Source organism: Aphis gossypii, chromosome 3 (assembly GCF_020184175.1).
Source record: "Aphis gossypii isolate Hap1 chromosome 3, ASM2018417v2, whole genome shotgun sequence".
NCBI classification, from domain to species: domain Eukaryota; kingdom Metazoa; phylum Arthropoda; class Insecta; order Hemiptera; family Aphididae; genus Aphis; species Aphis gossypii.
The window spans coordinates 14,732,963-14,751,354 of record NC_065532.1 but is presented as its reverse complement, the minus strand read 5'-3'; the positions used below and the strand labels follow the sequence as shown (position 1 = coordinate 14,751,354).

The following is an 18,392-nucleotide window of genomic DNA, read 5'->3' as shown; positions in this document are numbered from 1 at the left end:
TTTGAAATTATAGTTTATTATTATAATCGGGTAAGTATGTTTTTGGCTTATCATTAAATTATTCAATCTTGTGTGTACCTAAACCTGATTCTAATTTAAAGATCATTCCCACCTTAAAAAAAATATTAGCTTATTTTAAATTATTATTAAAAGTTAATATTTTAATGATTTATTTCCCACGATATTTGATTCTGGTATTTAATTTTTACAACAAAAATTATTGTTAGAACAAATAAAATGTGTGATGCGATAGTTCTTTAGAAAATGGTGTTATTTTTTTTTACATGTCACTATGAAATATTAGTTGTTAACTATGATATTATAAATTATAAATAATTTATTATAATTATTATTCACCATTACTTGAAAGTTTTGTAACGCTATGTAAAAAACGGACAATCACATAGCTAGCGACGGAATGATACATTTTATACGGGTTGATGGCAATAACAAATACCTACCTTGTGTTAATTAAAATAAATTATGAAAAAATGATTAACAAAACTCAAACTTACCAATAATTAATTGATATTATATTTATTTATTCAGTGTTATAGTTCGTATATACATAACGATAATAATTGATCCAAAATATAACGTTAAAAAGGTAAGTATAGTACGCAACACAATAATTAGGTATGTAAAATAGGTAGGTATAATATTATATTAGGATTTTGTAACGTTGTATTGTAGCTAATACTAATATATTATAATTTATAATATTATATTATTGTGAAATAAAGCCCTTTGCGTTTATTGTACTTGCATAACTGCATGCTTTTAGTTTCTATACGTCAATATTGATTACTTATTGTCCTATTCTGCCATTTACTTAGTAGGTAGGTATACATTAGAATATTAGAATAAACAAAGTGAAAGGGGTGCGTCATTTGTATTAAATCGAATATTATAACAAATTATTTATTATGTATTTGTACCTGTAATTTCCATAAACTAAAAATATTCTTATACAGTCATGTTCGTTTGAACAATCGTACAATATTTCATTTAAACACAATAATAAGGTCATATTGGTGGTTTTTTATTAAAGTCGGAACGCCGCTATTATTTATATTTTCAAACAATAAAATCTTCATAAAATGCATTGAAAATCACATAAACAAAAATGTATTAGTAGATTGATTTGTACATTTTATTTAATAGCACCTGAGTAAAATATATACAGAAATATGCAATACTCACTAAAATTATAAACATTAAATTTTGTAATACACAAGTTATAAAATACATTAGGCAGATCTTCCGTAATCAAGTAATTTATTTATAAAAGTTGTATTTTATTTGTATGCAATAATCATTGAAAAATTAAAATAATAATAATAATTAATAAACTCTTGAATAATGCTTTAATATTGATATTTAACTACCAATAGTAGGTAAAATAGTACAAATTTCTAAAAGACTACAGTGGCTGGTGTGGCTGATATAATACATTTTACTAAAATCTACCTTTAATACCTTAAAAAAGGTTTTTTCATTAGGAATAAATAAAGACAATATTATAGTACCTATGATATTAAATTGTTGTAAAAAAAAAAACAATTATCGCTTCTTTATCAATCTATTTTTTATTTAACCCATCAATTAAAAATCAATAATTTCAGCCATTCAGGCTCAAATTCTAAAAATGTGTACAGACTGCAAACAATTGCACATAATAAGTAAACTGCATACTAATATATTATTGTGTATTGACTTACAATATCTAATCTTAAAATTCAAAATTATTAATTAAATAATATTATATTATTGTACTTATTTTAAAAAAAAATCCATACAATTCAAAAATTCTGCAAATTTCATCTAACTTTTTTAAAATTATCAATATATAATAGATACAATTTTTAGTGGATTTTTTATTATTTTTAACAACCTAGGTTAATGGCTAACTGTTATATTATGGAAGCCACTTAGTAACTATTTAAAACAAGTCATTTAAAAACTAAAGATATTACAGTATTACACCCTAAAAATATCATTAATCAGTATTCATTATCCATATCAAATTCCCAATCTGTTTCACAAAACTAAAACTAATATAGGTAGTATAGATACCTAGGTTTTCCGATCCGCTCAAAATCTAAAATTACCATTTTTATTATAAATGGTAATTATATTCAATATAAATCTTAGTATATATCTAACAACTGCCATAAAAAACTGTCAACATGACCTTTTATCCGTACGATATGCCCCGTGAAAAAAAGAAGTATAAAAGTGTGTTACTTTTGAATTTTGTTCAGATAATTATACTATGTCTGATTTTTGTAAATACACTTGACCCCGGGCTGCCAAGGATGTGAAAAATTGTTGATTATAACTTCACGGATAATCGGCCACGTTTTATTTATTTAAACAAACCGAGATAAAATGGTCGTTAGACGACTAGCTGAATAGGACGATGAACTTCACATCAGTGCCTGCTATATTACGTATTATATTATTTTATACTAATGTATTTTATAATCAGGTATCAATTGATTTGAAGTATTAATACCTAATCGAATTTGTGGTATGTAAAGTACCTAGGTAATCTATAGAATACAAAAGTCTATTTACCTCCAAAATACGTAAAGAAACTACGATAAAATGTACTTAGGTTAGGCGGTTGCTATACGTCCCGATATACCGGGACATGTCCCCAGTTTATGACTTCGGTCCTGATCGTCCCATTGATCCTCTCAAAAGTCCTAATTAAGACTTAATTGTTAAGTATACTTAAATAAAGTAAGTACCAACAATTATAAATATTATATTTTAAAATGTGTACTCTAAAATGTATAATAATAATAATAATAATTTCACAAAATTACAACGCTCCACTTCTATGAAAAGATTATCTTTACTTATAATTTACTGATAATTACTGTTTATTACTTACAATCACCGAAGACGTCCTGTCGGTCAGTAGTTCAAATCAAACTAGTGTTTGACGTCGGTATTCTCGTTTATTGTGTATTTTGTATTTTCGTATGAAATAAACAGTGAACAGTTTTACAATTTACGAGTAGGCAATAATGCTAAAAAGAAAGTGTATGTATTACACTGTGTTCTAAATTTTACAACGAAAAATAATTAAAAAAAAGGTTGTTGAAATTATTTTCGTAAATGTCTCTGACCCCGGTCAGTACTTGAACTTTTATAGCAACCCTAATTTAGGTATACGGTATGTCGGTAATCGGTATGCTTAAAGGCGGGTTTCCACTACATGTCATGTGTACGTCGTGTACGTGCATAAGAATACTCTTCTGTGATTGCTTGGTATACATGGTAAGCTTTTAGTGTACCAGAAAGTTTATACGTTCTTACCACACGTATAACCACGATACCACGAAGTTGGATCTAGTTCAACTATTTCCGTGTGTTTAACGGTATAATTTGAGCGATAGCAGCAGTAACCAATTTTAAAATCTTAAAAATGTGTTATGTTATTGTAATATTAAATTATATTTTTTTTAAAGTCAATTAAAGTGTATTTACACTATAGACTCGAGCCAAATTGTAGTGAATTAATTTACCGCTAAAATTAAGCGCTTACCAGTTACCGTGCTTACCAGAGTATTTTTCATGAAGGACGTGTATGTACAACCATAAATATATAAAATGTATGTGTGTATGTGCGTGTTGATAAACGTGCACGTACACAGGAACAGTGGTCTAGTGGAAACTCACCTTTATCCATAATAATGGTATGTATAACCATGATATTGTGTGTAACCAGTGTTCGTCAAAATCGTCTTTTTGTTGTAACAAAAATGAATAACAGTAGTGATGTAAAATTTTCACATAATATTCGCCGTATTGATATTTACCAAATAATATGATATAACTTTAAAAATATTTTAGCTTTTTTGTGCTTTTTATAGATATTTGAAATGTTTTATATGGACGTTTGATATTCTTATGTTCTAGGACTAGGAAATATTTATAAATAAATATGTATATTAAGCTTAAATTATTAACCATTATTATAGCTACTGAGCTTGTTGTACGGATTATTCCATTATATATATTATAATTTTATATATTATATTATATTTTATATAATATTTATTATTATACTATAAAATGTTTGTACTAATTTATCATTAGGTATCATAAAAAAATAAAATTATAACCAAAAACTCATAACTGACCCATCGAGATATTCTCTGTATCTATTCGCCGGTTCAATCCGGGATTTCAGCCTTTACGACTTTTCATGAATCAGTATAAACAATAATAATACAGTAAGTATAACCTTTATTATTTTGTACTTATACCTAGATGGCTAGATACCTATGTGCGATGTGTATCATTTACATAATATCTCAATATATATTTCAACATCTTTAGTTATTTTTTCTGTTTAGTTATTTATTTTTTGGAAAAATTGGCAATAAAATTAGTTGAGTACTTGAGTACCTTTGTCTATAATAGATAAAAGACTAAAAATATAATATACTATTGCTATAAAAATCTTTAAAATATCGTTCATCCCGTTCATGACTATATAGCTGTAAAACAACATATTATTTTGAGTCTAAAATCGTGTACTAATTTTATAATTTTTATATTTTAGCAATTTAGCATTTTAAAAGAACTTCTGTAGATACATCGTGGCTCCGAATTTCTAAATTAATTTTTCAACCTGGATGGACATTGGTCATATTATTAATTATTATATTAATATGTTATTATTGTTATTGGCGTATATCCTAACCATGTATGTCGTATAGGTCAAACTACACATACCCACTTGTTTGTTTTGATAAAATCCTCGTGGCCTTCTTGTTTTGATAACGATATCTGAGAGTTAAATGTTCATAACATTGCTTTAATCTCTTTTTTCGAACAAACCGGCAGGCCGCAGGCAGCAACTGCTGAATCTTGAACATTCAACTACCAATTCGGTCATCTTTCAATAATTGTGTATTTGTTTTTTTTAAGTCATAATATTGTCAACAACATCGTGATACGAAATGTAAGTTTTAATACTATAGTAGTTTCGATAAAATAATTGAATGTTTATGTCTAACAGTAATTAATTGTTATCTGTTAGTTTCAATATGAAAACGAAATCTTCAGTAAAAACCAGCTCAGAACAACGATTTGTTTTCAAATCAAGAAAAGCCGAACGTAAAGCTTTACGCCAAATGAAAAAACAGAAAAAAGGACACTTGCAACAAATTATAACTAAAGAAGTTAATGTACAAAAGGTAAATTCCAAAAAAAAAATACCAAAAACTTCAAACACTGACTGGCGAGTATTGGATAGAAATAAAGAAAAAGTTGAAGAACTAAAATTACAAAAACAATTTGAGAAAAGTCGTCGTGAGCAAATGATACATGCTAATGAAGATGAAGATAAAGAGATCAAAAGATTGGCAAAACATTTAAAATTAGATAAGAGAAAAACGGTTGGAAAATCTTTTATTGATGATGGACTTGATTGTATCCTTTTTTAATTATAAAATATAAGGTAGGTACCTTTTTGTATTCATAAATAAAATGAACCTTAATAATTTATAACTAGACTTATTGGATGTATGTGATCCCGAGACACGTAAGAACTGTTCATCTTTAAAAGAAAGTTTGATGGACATTGATTCAAATTTTGATGATGATTATAATACTGTTAATGATTTAAAAAAGAAAAAAGAAAAAAAACAGCCAGAAATAAAATCCAAAAAAAAAGTTAGATTTGAATCATCTGATGACTTGTCTAATGCAAATACTTTTAACTATGAGCATGACAATGAAAATGTATCTGATGAAGACAATTTGGACGATGAGCTTGAAGATGAAAGTATATCTGGTGAAGAAACCCTTGATGAAGAATGTGATGATGAAAGTATGTCTAATGAAGAACATTTTGACAATGATAATGTTGATACATTTGATTACAACCATGAAGAAGAATTTGATTATGATGATGAGAAAGAAGAAACATTTTCTGACAGTGAACCTAATGATGAAGATTTATCAGATAATAATAATGATACAAAACCTATAAATATGAAAGAAGATATTTATGGTAGAATAAGAAAATCTGATGGAACTATAGTGGCAAGTTACTTAAATTAAGTATTCCCTATTAACAAATAATAAATTTTTATTTATCCATGTTTTTTAATAATAGGAACAACCTAAAGCTTATGTACCTCCACATTTAAGGAAAAAAGAAAGTGAAGAATCTGAACAACTTAAACGTCTCAGGCAACAAGTTAAAGGGCTGTTAAATAGATTAGCAGAAACTAATATGCATAGCATTAGTAGACAGGTAAATACTTTAATTATTGTCAATTTTTAAATGGTATTTATTTTAGTTATTAACAGATAGATGACCTTTATCAAGTGAACAGCCGAAATAATATGAACGAAACACTATATAAATGTATAGCTGATGCTATAATACGTTCAGAATGTGTATCACCTTACAGAATTATTGTAGAAAGTAGCACATTAATAACAGTTCTACATACAAATGTTGGAAGTGAAATAGGTAACTAAAATTCTTTTTGTTTTATAAATGAAATGCATCAAGGAAGTAATAGTCATATCAAACAATTAATCAATCATGCATGTATAAATACCTAGTACCACATTAGTACTTTTTAGTGTCCTAGTTTTTACTTAACTTGTTGACTACTATGCGACTGTTAGTATATAAACAACATAATCTTTATGGACGATTTTTAAATAAATTAGTATATACAAATTAGGAATTATTTGAAAAATATTTTTAACGTTCGATAGTATTATCAAAAGACTGTTGGCAGTCACATGGAAGTCAGTGTGTTAATTATTTTACATAATCTCACAAAATTGTTATATACTATACCTAATACATAAATTATCCATTTAACGCCATCCATCTATCACTGATGTGTATTTGTAGGAATCCCATAATTTTAGTTTCTAATATAATATGCAGTTAGTCTTATGTTAAGTTAAATTAGAGTGACTATACGTCCTGCTTTAAACATTATTGTACCGGTTTTTGTAGTATTTATAATACATATTTTATATAAATATTGTATATTGTTTCATGTTTTGACAATCAATATACCTATATATTTTACTCATTGCAAAAAAGTGTCCTGTTTTCTTTTTTTTTTTTTTGAAATATGGTCACCCTAAGTTAAATTATATGTTAAATTATATATACTATTATTTAAAAAATAATATTTAAATTATACATTAACTTTTAGGTGCATTTTTTTTACAAAATTTGGCAACCAATTTAAATACTCTTATTGAGAGTAATAATATAAGAGTTGAAGATAAAGAATTAGATAATATTGTACTACTGTTGTGTTGTCTATATGCTTTTAAAGTAAGTAAAAAAATCATTTTAATATAAAATACAAGCCTAATTGATTACAAACTTGATTGTGATTTATATGCCTATTAATTTCTAATAAAGAAAAATTAAGTTAAACTGCCCTATGCAAGAACAATTATGTTAAGCGGATACAATATAATATCATTGATATTACCCCACTTGATATAAAATATGTACCAATAAATATTATTAATATTTCATGTACACATAAAATAATACTGAATATTAAATTATGTACTCCGTTTGTAAAGCAAAATATAGTCCTTAAAATGTATAGTAACATATTTTATCACAAAAATTAGCTATTGCCATTCTAGCATGACATTTCTACTGATATATTTTTCTACCACAGTTTTTAAATGTATTTTATAATAACTGGTAGTTTTTGTATAGTTGTTTCTTTTAAGTTTAATTTTTCTTGTATTATATAACGGCTAATTTTTGAAAACAATTTAAAATTGTATGCTTACAAAACTATTAATCATGACAATTTACTGTAAACATATTTAAGTCCAATATTTATATTGTTTTCACCATTAATAATTTTTCAATTACATTATAATAATTATTACTTTATATTATTCTAGGTATTCCATAGTGGGTTTATTTTTGAAATTTTAAACAAACTACTTATTAAGTTTGAAGAAAAGCATATCGATCTAATTCTAACTATTTTAAAAACTATAGGATTTAACCTTAGAAAGGATAGTCCAACACTAATAAAAAAATTATTATTAGATATACAAAAAAAAAGTTCAGATACTTGTGAATCAACAACAAGGTACAATTATTAAAAAATGTTTTAAATATACAGTTTTTTTTTAAAAAAAAAAAACATTTATAATTTGTATTTTTAATTTTGTTATATATTTGTTATTGATAAATTATTATTATATTTTAATGTTTTGTATTTTTAGCTCTAGAGTTAAATTTATGTTGGAAATTCTATCAGCAATTAAAAATAATAATGTAAATAAAATACCTACTAGTTCAGAACAATGTTATTCTACATACATTGAGCAAATACAAAAAGTTATACGTACTTACTACAAATATAATAAAACTCCAGCAGAATTAACTATATCCTATGAAGATTTACTTAATGGTTGGTATAATTTTTCTAGTATTAAAAAATCTGAATTAAAACAATCAAAAATAACATGTGTATCTTTAATTTTTGTTGTAATCATTAGCTGATAATAAAGGTCGTTGGTGGATTGTTGGTTCAGCGTGGAAGGGTGATGAACAAAAAAATACGAATACCCTACAGAAAAAAGATATGTATGATAAAAAACTACTGGACATGGCAAAAAAATATCGCATGAATACTGATACAAGAAAAAACATTTTTTGTATTTTATTCACTGCTGAGGTATACTTGTTATAAATGTTTACTTTTTATAAAAAGAGTCATGTTATTATATTACTATTTATTTAAACTTTTTTTTAGGATTATTTGGATGCATTTAACAAACTTGTACGATTAGGTCTAAAAGGTCTTCAACAAGAAGAAATTGTCAGTGTCTTAATCCATTGTTTATTAGTTTATAAAGTGTATAATCCATTTTTTGCTTATGTTGCACAACAATTATGTCAATCTAACAGGAAATATCAAGTAGCTATTATTAAAAACATGTTTTATAGTCTAATTATTATCAATTATTTAAATTACTTATAGGCATTTTTCAAAAAATCAATTAATGTGCGTTTAGAAGAAATTGACAATTTGAAAAAAAATCAAATACCAATTATGGCATCATTTTTAGCACAAATGTTACGCAACCATTCACTGCCAATCACAATTTTAAAAGTAATACTTAACAACTTTTTTTAAGTAATATATGTATGTGATAAATTTTTGTTTGTTAGAATGTTGACTGGGGAAGCCTAAACAAATTGATGGTGAGTTTTGTTCGACAGACTTTAATCAAAGTGTTACAAGATATTGATGAAGAAGAAACAACAAAAATATTTTTAAAAGCATCAAAAAATCCTAGTTTGCAGTTTTTCCGCGAAGGACTTACATTATTTTTAAGTCATTTCCTTATTAAAAATGCTTCAAAAGACATTAGTGATAGTAAATTAGAATTGCTAACAAACAGAGTAAAAGTTGCACAAGCCGCACTAAACCGCTGTTAGTGTGTGCTTGTGTGTACTACACACATCTGGAAGCCCTGTTTTGCTCTAATTGGATTTAGACTTACTAATGACATTAAACATATTGTTAATGATTCACTTTATTCTTGTCTTTTGTGAACGTAACATTTCATTATTTTATATTATTACTAGTTATTAATAATGCCTCCAAAAGATCCAGAATTAATTGCTCTTAGAAAAGAACTAGAAGATTTAATTGCAAAATGTCAGGTAATAACATAATATATTTATTTGTTTAGCTGTATATATGTAAATTTTATGTATTAAACATAAACCCATTTATTGTGTTTTGTTAAATTTAATTTTTTTTAAATAAACATACATTATATTTTCATTTTCAATACATTTTTATTATTAGTTTTTAATTTTGCTTATCATTAGTATATTATATACCTATTTATATTTTTTCATGTTATAAGTAACAGAATATGAGACATTTTGAACACATTATACCTAAAAATAAAAAAAATATTACAAACATATTTAACTATAAATAAAAATTATTGATTAACCCCTTAATAATTATTTCAAATTTTAAGATTGTTTGATATGCGTAGTAGTGTAGGACATAGATATACTTTATTTGAAAAATTAAAAAAAAATACATTCATTTATTTATTTAAAATTTAAATATTTAATGAAATAATAAGTTCTAACCTATAACCTACTAATAAAATAAAAAAAAAATTTGTTAGCTCTGCCATTAGCCAGTATAAGGTATTAAAAAGTATATCTAAGGTTTCATGTTGTATAAGAGAGACAATTATTGATTTTTAAGAATGCCAGCATATATGTAGACATAACATTATCATTAGTTTTATGGATTATAAACCTCCCATAAAATTTATTCATTCTAAAATAATTTTCATTGTTAGAGACTCAGTTTTATAGTTTATGATTTTTTTTTTTTTTTGGTATAGTTTTCTCTTGTAGATGACCAAATACCTATTATTATATTATATATTATTTTCATTGAAACCTGCACATTGTCAAGGATTGGCGTTTGTCCTCTCTAAGCTAATTTTAACTGTAGAGTAAATTCAATTAATATATTCTATTGTTTCATTTAAAAGTCCCACTTAACTCTAAACTCTAAAGCCTGTTAGGCTGTTATGACCTTAACATAGTATAAATGTACATTTATTCTATGGTCATATTTTACATCTCATTTCGAGCCTTTTAAATAGAACATAGATTTTAATATTCCTTTATAAAAAAAAAAAAAAAAAAAAAAAAAACAAGAAACTTGTCTTTAAAAAATGTAAGTGAGTGTTGCTTTGCTGTACACCAGGAGTCACTATTATAAACTTGTTAAATTTGATTTCAATGATTTATCATTGTATACAAAAAACGATTCTGAACGGAAACTGTTTATCAGCCTATAACACCAAGTGATAAATGTTTTATTGATAAAACTATAAAAACATTTATTTTACTTTTAGTATTATAGTTATAATTTTTTCCGAAAATATTGATCTATTACATAACTATCAATTGATGATAAATTATTATAATAATATATGATAACGCCGTATTGTCCATAATATTATATATTTATATCAGCTTATAAAGTAACTCAACATTTAGTAACATTTTTCTATAAATACCGTAAAACTTATACAGTAAACATAGATTCATAAATAGTATAATAAATAGTATTTTAAACTAGATCAAAAATGTTATTGTACATAGTAAAATGCATAATAATATAAAATATAAAAAAAATTAAATTATCCCTAACAATGTTTTTAAATTTTAATAAAATAAACACGTAATTATTTATCGTTTAAATAAGTAATTTCGTCCAAATTTGAATTTAAAATGTCTTAAAACTAATTGTCTTTATGCATTATTTTTTATCATATACTTGCATTCATAAATAAAACGTTACACGTTTGAAGTATCTGTTCCACGAAACGAATTATCTACTTGAAATGATATGACGTTAAAGCACCAAAAAAATATTGCGTTTTGCATTGAAATCTGACTCTATGAGTACCTACTTATTGACTTTTAAGGAGCTCTGTTAGGCAGTTTCTAAGACGTTTTAAGAAAATTTAAGAATATAAAAATATTTAAAATTTCAATATAACATTAAAAAAATTATCAATATTGCTCCCTGTTAGTACCACATAATTATTATACTATAATAATACTCAATAGTGAAATTTTCACTATCTACTAAATTGTCAAGCCATACTTATAACCTATAAGTACTCTATATTATATGCATTTTATAGCTAATATACGTACATACATAATATTATTTATAGTTCAGTTCTATATAGCCTATACAGCAACGTAGTTTGTTAACAACAATATGCTGTTGAAACAAAAATATAAAAACAGTGCTGTACTGAGGTTAGAATATTGAGATGATTGTCAAAGAATTATATTCCCCAGCAGAAAGATCAAACTGCGCGATTAGGTGTTGTATTTAGCGTTTTAAACATTCTCACTTTACTCTTATTGTTAAACCATAAGACACGTAAAAATACAAAACGATATGGTACGCATTAATTTTAAAAATGTATAATTATTGTAAAGGATTAATTATTTTTTTAAGTTTTTGAATTGGTTCCCATACTAATTGTTATATAAATTAAATTCTTGTTTGCCTAGAAGACGAAAATTGTTTTGATTCACCATTTTCATAAATAAATTAAGTATACCCATACACATTTTTTAAGATTAGGATTTTGTTTTGTTTTTATTTTGGCAAATTCAGTTTTTTTGGCCGGTGTTTTCTTATTGGTAAGTCTGAATGATGTTATATATATATATATATTATACAACACAATTTAAATCTTATAATTATCTTTAAAAATACCTTTATTACAAAAAAAAATATTCATATTCTAGAAATATATTAATTAAAAAATTGTAAAAATTATTTAATTTTACGATTTTACTATAAAAAATATTTTAAAATGGTATTTTTACAATATTTTTTATGATGGGTCAAATTATCTGAGTATATCAACACTCAACATTGTCTACTTACTGTGATTATAGCAAGACCAAAAAAGCAAACAAGACAAAACCATTGAAGAAATATCTAATGGAATGGCTGATGTGCCAAAATGTAAATTGGTCACTAAGAAAATGCTCAAAGGACACATTAATAAAGTGAACTCTGTCCACTATAGCGGCGATAATAGGTAAAATAAATGTATAAAATTATAAACAAACCATAGTATACGTAATACCTTCCACTACCTATTTTTTGGAATCTACATTATAATTTTATAATGAATAAAACACTCACATGATGCCGAACTAACGAAATAATTTACTTAACAGACATGCAGTTTCCGGATCGCTAGACGGCAAACTTATCATATGGGACACATGGACCGGTAATAAAGTACAAGTTATACCATTACGTTCAGCCTGGGTTATGTCGGTGGCTTTTGCACCTACGGGCAATTTTGTCGGTTAGTATAATATAAACACCTACTGGCTACTATACATAAAATATTATATAGGTTTCGATTTTCAATATATTCCATTAATCAGACATCGAATACATACACTAAGCGGAGCGATGGCTCTATACTTAATTTTATTGTGAGTAGGGTGGGTGGATAGCCGAATGGGTGTGCCGTAGGTCATAAAAAGCGTTGAGGGCGATGAATCTGAACACAAATAACGACGAAAAATTAATAACTCAGAAATATGATGACACCGTCATTTTTATGTGGATAAAATTACTCTAACATAAAAATATATGTGTTTTACAGCTTGTGGGGGGATGGATAATATGTGCACTGTTTACGATTTAAATAATCGTGACTCGAACGGAGGAGCAAAAATGGTACGCGAATTATTGGGTTACGAGGGCTTTTTGTCGTCGTGTCGATTTGTCGACGATAAAACCTTAATCACCGGATCTGGAGACATGAAACTGTAACTATTTTGCATCTAAATTTATCACATATATACGTATAATATTGTAGTGCTTACTTGTATTATATATAGTTCACGCCGTAAAATTATGAAACATTTGATAAAATATACTTTAGTAGGTAGGTATATTATACACCCTATAATGCAGGGGTGGCCAACTTTAAAAGACTTGTGATTGACCTCTGAGGTTTTTTAGGTTGTCACGATCGACCAAAAAAAGAAAAAAAGGGTTGTCAATAAAAAAAAAATATTATTATTATTAAAAAAATATCATATGTAATATATTATACGCACGCACATATTAAGTATAATTAACAGATATCAGTTTATATACTCATTTTTCAGAATTATTTATTGTCTTTTTCTAAATCTGTATTTTTAATTTTTTTATATAGTGAGGTATACAAAGATACACTAATTTACACAAAAATTTAAGAAAATGATAACTTGCGATCGACCTGTTGGCCACCCCTGCTATAATGGGTGGGCCTATATTAGAAATCAATTCAAATTACAGATTACAAGATTAATAACTATTTGGATTTGATTTTATTGATTGTATAAAAGTATACTGTCATAGGTATAACCATTAATAAATGATAAAAATATTATTAATTTGTTCGTGTTTTAATTACACAGTTGTATGTGGGACTTAGAAGTTGGTAAGAGGACAAATGAAGTAGAAGCCGCTCACTGTGGAGACGTCGTTTCTTTATCATTGTCATCTGACCAAAATACATTCGTGACGGGCAGCGTGGATAAGACTTGTAAATTGTGGGATCTCAGGGAACTAAAATGCAAACAAGTGTTTTTCGGACACGAAGCTGACGTGAATTCTGTTTGTGTATGTTTCTTCTTCCTCTTAATTTATAATACTTATATATAATGTTAACGAACTTAATTTTTAAAAAAATTATTAAAAAATAAACTTGTGTTTCACAGTTTCATAACAGTGGATACGGATTTGCTACAGCTTCGGAGGACAAGTCGGCGCGTTTATACGACATTAGGTCTGATCAACAAATCGCCATGTACAAGCCACCAAATTCCACTTCAGGGTTCACTTCCTGTGGGCTATCTGTGTCGGGTAGGTTTCTGTTGGCTGGTAGCGACGATAACTCAATTCACGTGTGGGACACAATGAAAGTCCAACACAACGGTAAGTGTAAATCATCTATTATTTGCAAACTCATAACACGATTGATCTATACGATATCTTGATTTCTTGAGTTCAGTTTTAATAAATATTGGTGGTTCAATAATAGTGACCCAAAATTGAACGTATACTTAAAATATTATAACTATTCCCGTGCATTTAGTTGTACGAACAAAATGTATCAGTGTTAAATTTGGTTACCTAATGCTGACGTTTAGCGTAACGCTCGTGAGTAAATAATATTTTTGGTTTTCTGATTTAGTGTATAGATGATATTTCTGAAATATCAACTTGACATAGCTGTCCCAGCCCTGCAGCGTTGCTTTTTAACCATTTAACTGAAGTAATTTTCTTTTCTTTTTTTTTGTTGAACTACCTAATTTTTTTCTTTTTATTTTGAACTAAAAACGATCAACTCATAAAGTTTAAATATAGCGTGAACAAAAAATAACGAAAAATTTTTTACTGTTAAAATATAATTAATATTTAACTATTCACTAAAATAATAATTTCTACTAACAACTATTAATTGATAACACGGGTGAAAAAATATCTTTATCTAAGTATTTGCCACTTATTTAAAAAACTAATAACTCAATTTTTCATCAACTTATAGAATCAGCAATAGGCTTAAAGTTCCACGATGATTACCCAATCATTTTTTTTTTAAAAAATACAAGATAATTGGATGAGTAATTTCAGAGAATATTCGTGACAAAAATTTCCATTTTCAAATTTATATATATATATATATCATTTTAGCAAATACAAGATTTTTTCGCAAGTCTCGAAATGTAAGTCCCGCAAACTTTGATGTATTTCAAAATCCAACCATTCCAACCATGACGATACTATAAACTATGAATGTGTACCTATATGATAATATACGATATGTTTTATTGTGGCAGGTACTTTGAATGGGCACGAGAACAGAGTAACTTCTTTGAGTGTATCGCCGAATGGTATGTCCGTGGTCACAAGTTCCTGGGACATGAATGTACGTGTTTGGGTTTAAACATGGATATTATTATGTACTTATGATTACCTAAAATAACTTATGTTAAACTCACCTAATTATAGGTAGATAAAATAATATAATTATAGTATATTATATTATAGTTATACTAAATTATATTGGATTCGTTTAAATAATTAAAACTCAAACAAATGATGTTTTTTTTTTAAAACATCGGAAAACTATATTATGTATAATTGCATGCTTATTCAACGATAACGCGACCTTAATACATTTCATCATTATTTGTCACGCTTTCCATCCTCTCTACCACCAATAGTAAATAATATTAAGGTATTGCGAAAAAATAAAATAAAATCGCTCATTGTACCTTATTGTAACTATAATTTGTCAGTTTATAGTGTGTTAAAGTCTTGTTACTATTACACAGTGTTATTTTTATTAAAATATTAAACACAATAAGTATACATTAATTGAAGTATTATGTTTTTGAGTTGTATTAATTTTTGTTTATTGATTACCATTCATATAAATATCATTTATTTTGGTCAGTATTAGTTTATAATATTATACAGATACATATTTATTCATTAAGCATACGTTTTGTCTTAAGAAAATAATCATAATGTTAATCGTTAATTATTGTTATTGATGTAGGTATAGATATTGTATATTGTATTAAGTTGTAACTGCGATGAGTGCGATGTAATACTAACTATAGTTATGTACACACCTAACAATGTATGTTAATTCTTTGACCATCGATACTTAATTCCATTGTATGAAATTATATTTGTTATAAACAATTAACCATTATACAAGGTGATTCTTTTAAAGGTAAAAATGCATATTCTTAAATAGACAAATAATGTTTACATTTTTGAAAATATTGTTATTTTTTTTCTCTTTAATAAAACAAGGTCATATTTATGAGGTTTAATTATTTACTTGATTTAAAATTATTTTAAAAACAAAATTTTGATATAAATTATATTCTTATTGTTAAATTCTTTAAAGTTTTTACTTTTATGAATGAAACTCTACATTATTAATTTCATATTACATTTAAAATTTTAAACAGAATATTTTTTTAGGATCTCGATTTACGTATTTAAAAAAATAAATATAATAAATAATTGATTCGTTATTAATTTATAATTGTTTGAAGTATATAGATGAACGCAATAGTGAAAATAAATATAAACACTGAGTATGTATTTTTTGGGGACCTGCTGTGCTATGCTACTGCTCTAATTAAAATTTTAAATATATACCTACCTACTTATAATTGGTGTCTATTAATTAAAGCTCACTAACGCGATTTAAATTAAATTTCTATGTATGAGTATCGGAATTCTAAAAAAATCATTCTGTGCTCAGAAATATGATATTATAATTGTACACGCGATATCATTAAAAAGGATAAAAACATTTTTTCAGAATCAATGTTTTGTTATGACTTCAAAATATAAAAAAAAATGTTTTCCAAAAATTAACACTAGTGGAAAATGAGTTATTACCTTTAAAATCACTTTAGAACCTCGGAAACTTATTTATAATATTATAATAAATATTGAATAGGTATGCTAAATAATTAATAAATGAATATTCATACAATATAGGTAGGTAATCTTAATTTATGGTTTCTATGAAGAATATGATATTATTAAATATTAATATTTAATATATATAAATATGGTACTTATGGTAGATACTATAGTAGATAAGTATATATATAGCATTATATTATTATAGCGAACATATAGTTATAAGGAGGAGGTAGTCAAGTTAGGTGTATAGTAGGTTAGGCCTACTATATTTTAGAATATAAGTATAGGTATTATAATAATTCTAGGTATGAACTCGCTCTTACTATACAGAAATCTATTTTAAGTTATTATACACTTAATTATTTAAAATGTTATAAGTATTTTGAGACTATAAAATATAGATATAGATTTATAGATTATAATGTACCTATTATATAGTACAACATGTCGACGTAATAAAATTATGTACATACATATTAATATATTTATTATATTTATCGTATATTTTCAATCTCAAAAATACAGATTATAGAGTGTTTTTCTCTTACTATATTATTCTATGGAAGTAAAAAAAATTCTGTAAAATAACTTTGATAGACGTACGTTACTTAAAACATCGAATTTAAGTACAATGTTTGAAGAAAGTTATCGATTCGTACGATAAAAAATATTCCTAACTTCTAAGAAATAATAAGAAGTAATGAAGCTATACAAATAAATTGCTGGTTGAGTTTGAATAGTAAGTTAATTATAAATATTTTTAAAGTTATTCGCCATTTCTATTTATATACCTACCTACTTTTTAATTTTGATTGTGTAATATACTAATATATTATATGTATTAGAATCTTCATATCAGAAACGAATCAAAACTCAAAAAAGGTCATGGGCGTATAGTGCGACATTCGGCAGTAATATTAGACTTTCAGTCTACAGTCGTCGCTCGCCAGTCGCCTCTAATAAGTATTTATTGTATTGTGTTCAACATTTCCAAATTACCAATTAAATTATTAAATCATTTCAAATAAGACTACAGCCCGCTCCTTCTTACCGATATGCGTCTGTTGTACTCGAGATGTATACATTTTGAAATCGTGTGGGCCAAAATTGTCTGAGGAAGTGGGTACAGAAAAGTCGATAAATCAAATAAAACCAAAATATGACAACGGTCAGCTCGACGGGCCAGTTCAAAATGCCTGAAGTGGCCCTTATCGACCTGATCTATATTTTAATAATCCTAGATACAGCCAAATCGTTCTGTGCACATTATTATTTATTGGCATACATTCGATTGAA

General features: G+C 26.1%; 2 protein-coding genes across 3 annotated transcripts; both read left to right on the top strand.

The window, feature by feature from the left end:
• Positions 1-4,802: 4,802 nt before the first annotated feature.
• LOC114127830 (nucleolar MIF4G domain-containing protein 1 homolog) lies at positions 4,803-9,839 on the top strand. Its single transcript, XM_027992163.2, has 12 exons — positions 4,803-4,984; positions 5,063-5,454; positions 5,537-6,069; positions 6,143-6,283; positions 6,340-6,505; positions 7,215-7,339; positions 7,936-8,129; positions 8,266-8,453; positions 8,542-8,720; positions 8,799-8,963; positions 9,027-9,158; positions 9,218-9,839. Exons 2-12 carry the CDS (start codon positions 5,070-5,072, stop codon positions 9,485-9,487), a joined length of 2,478 nt encoding a protein of 825 aa, XP_027847964.2. The 5' UTR covers positions 4,803-4,984; positions 5,063-5,069; the 3' UTR covers positions 9,488-9,839.
• Positions 9,574-16,476, top strand: LOC114127831 (guanine nucleotide-binding protein subunit beta-2). 2 transcript variants are annotated; one of them, XM_050203438.1, is made up of 8 exons: positions 9,607-9,715; positions 12,234-12,259; positions 12,521-12,666; positions 12,809-12,942; positions 13,249-13,414; positions 14,054-14,258; positions 14,357-14,573; positions 15,479-16,476. In XM_050203438.1, exons 1-8 carry the CDS (start codon positions 9,709-9,711, stop codon positions 15,583-15,585), a joined length of 1,008 nt encoding a protein of 335 aa, XP_050059395.1. In that variant the 5' UTR covers positions 9,607-9,708; the 3' UTR covers positions 15,586-16,476. The 2 variants fall into 2 exon arrangements, with proteins under 2 accessions (XP_027847965.1, XP_050059395.1); XM_027992164.2 differs by lacking the exon at positions 12,234-12,259 and having other exon boundaries at positions 9,574-9,715.
• Positions 16,477-18,392: the final 1,916 nt, after the last annotated feature.

What these genes read in the sequence shown, in the direction of transcription:
- LOC114127830 (XM_027992163.2), top strand. Translation starts at nt 5,070, where the DNA reads ATGAAAACGAAATCTTCAGTAAAAACCAGCTCAGAACAACGATTTGTT. An exon ending in TGCATAGCATTAGTAGACAG is followed by an intron (nt 6,284 to 6,339) that starts GTAAATACTTTA and finishes AGTTATTAACAG; the next exon opens with ATAGATGACCTTTATCAAGT. An exon ending in CTATGAAGATTTACTTAATG is followed by an intron (nt 8,454 to 8,541) that starts GTTGGTATAATT and finishes TGTAATCATTAG; the next exon opens with CTGATAATAAAGGTCGTTGG.
- LOC114127831 (XM_027992164.2), top strand. Translation starts at nt 9,647, where the DNA reads ATGCCTCCAAAAGATCCAGAATTAATTGCTCTTAGAAAAGAACTAGAA. An exon ending in ACCTACGGGCAATTTTGTCG is followed by an intron (nt 12,943 to 13,248) that starts GTTAGTATAATA and finishes TGTGTTTTACAG; the next exon opens with CTTGTGGGGGGATGGATAAT. An exon ending in CTGACGTGAATTCTGTTTGT is followed by an intron (nt 14,259 to 14,356) that starts GTATGTTTCTTC and finishes TGTGTTTCACAG; the next exon opens with TTTCATAACAGTGGATACGG.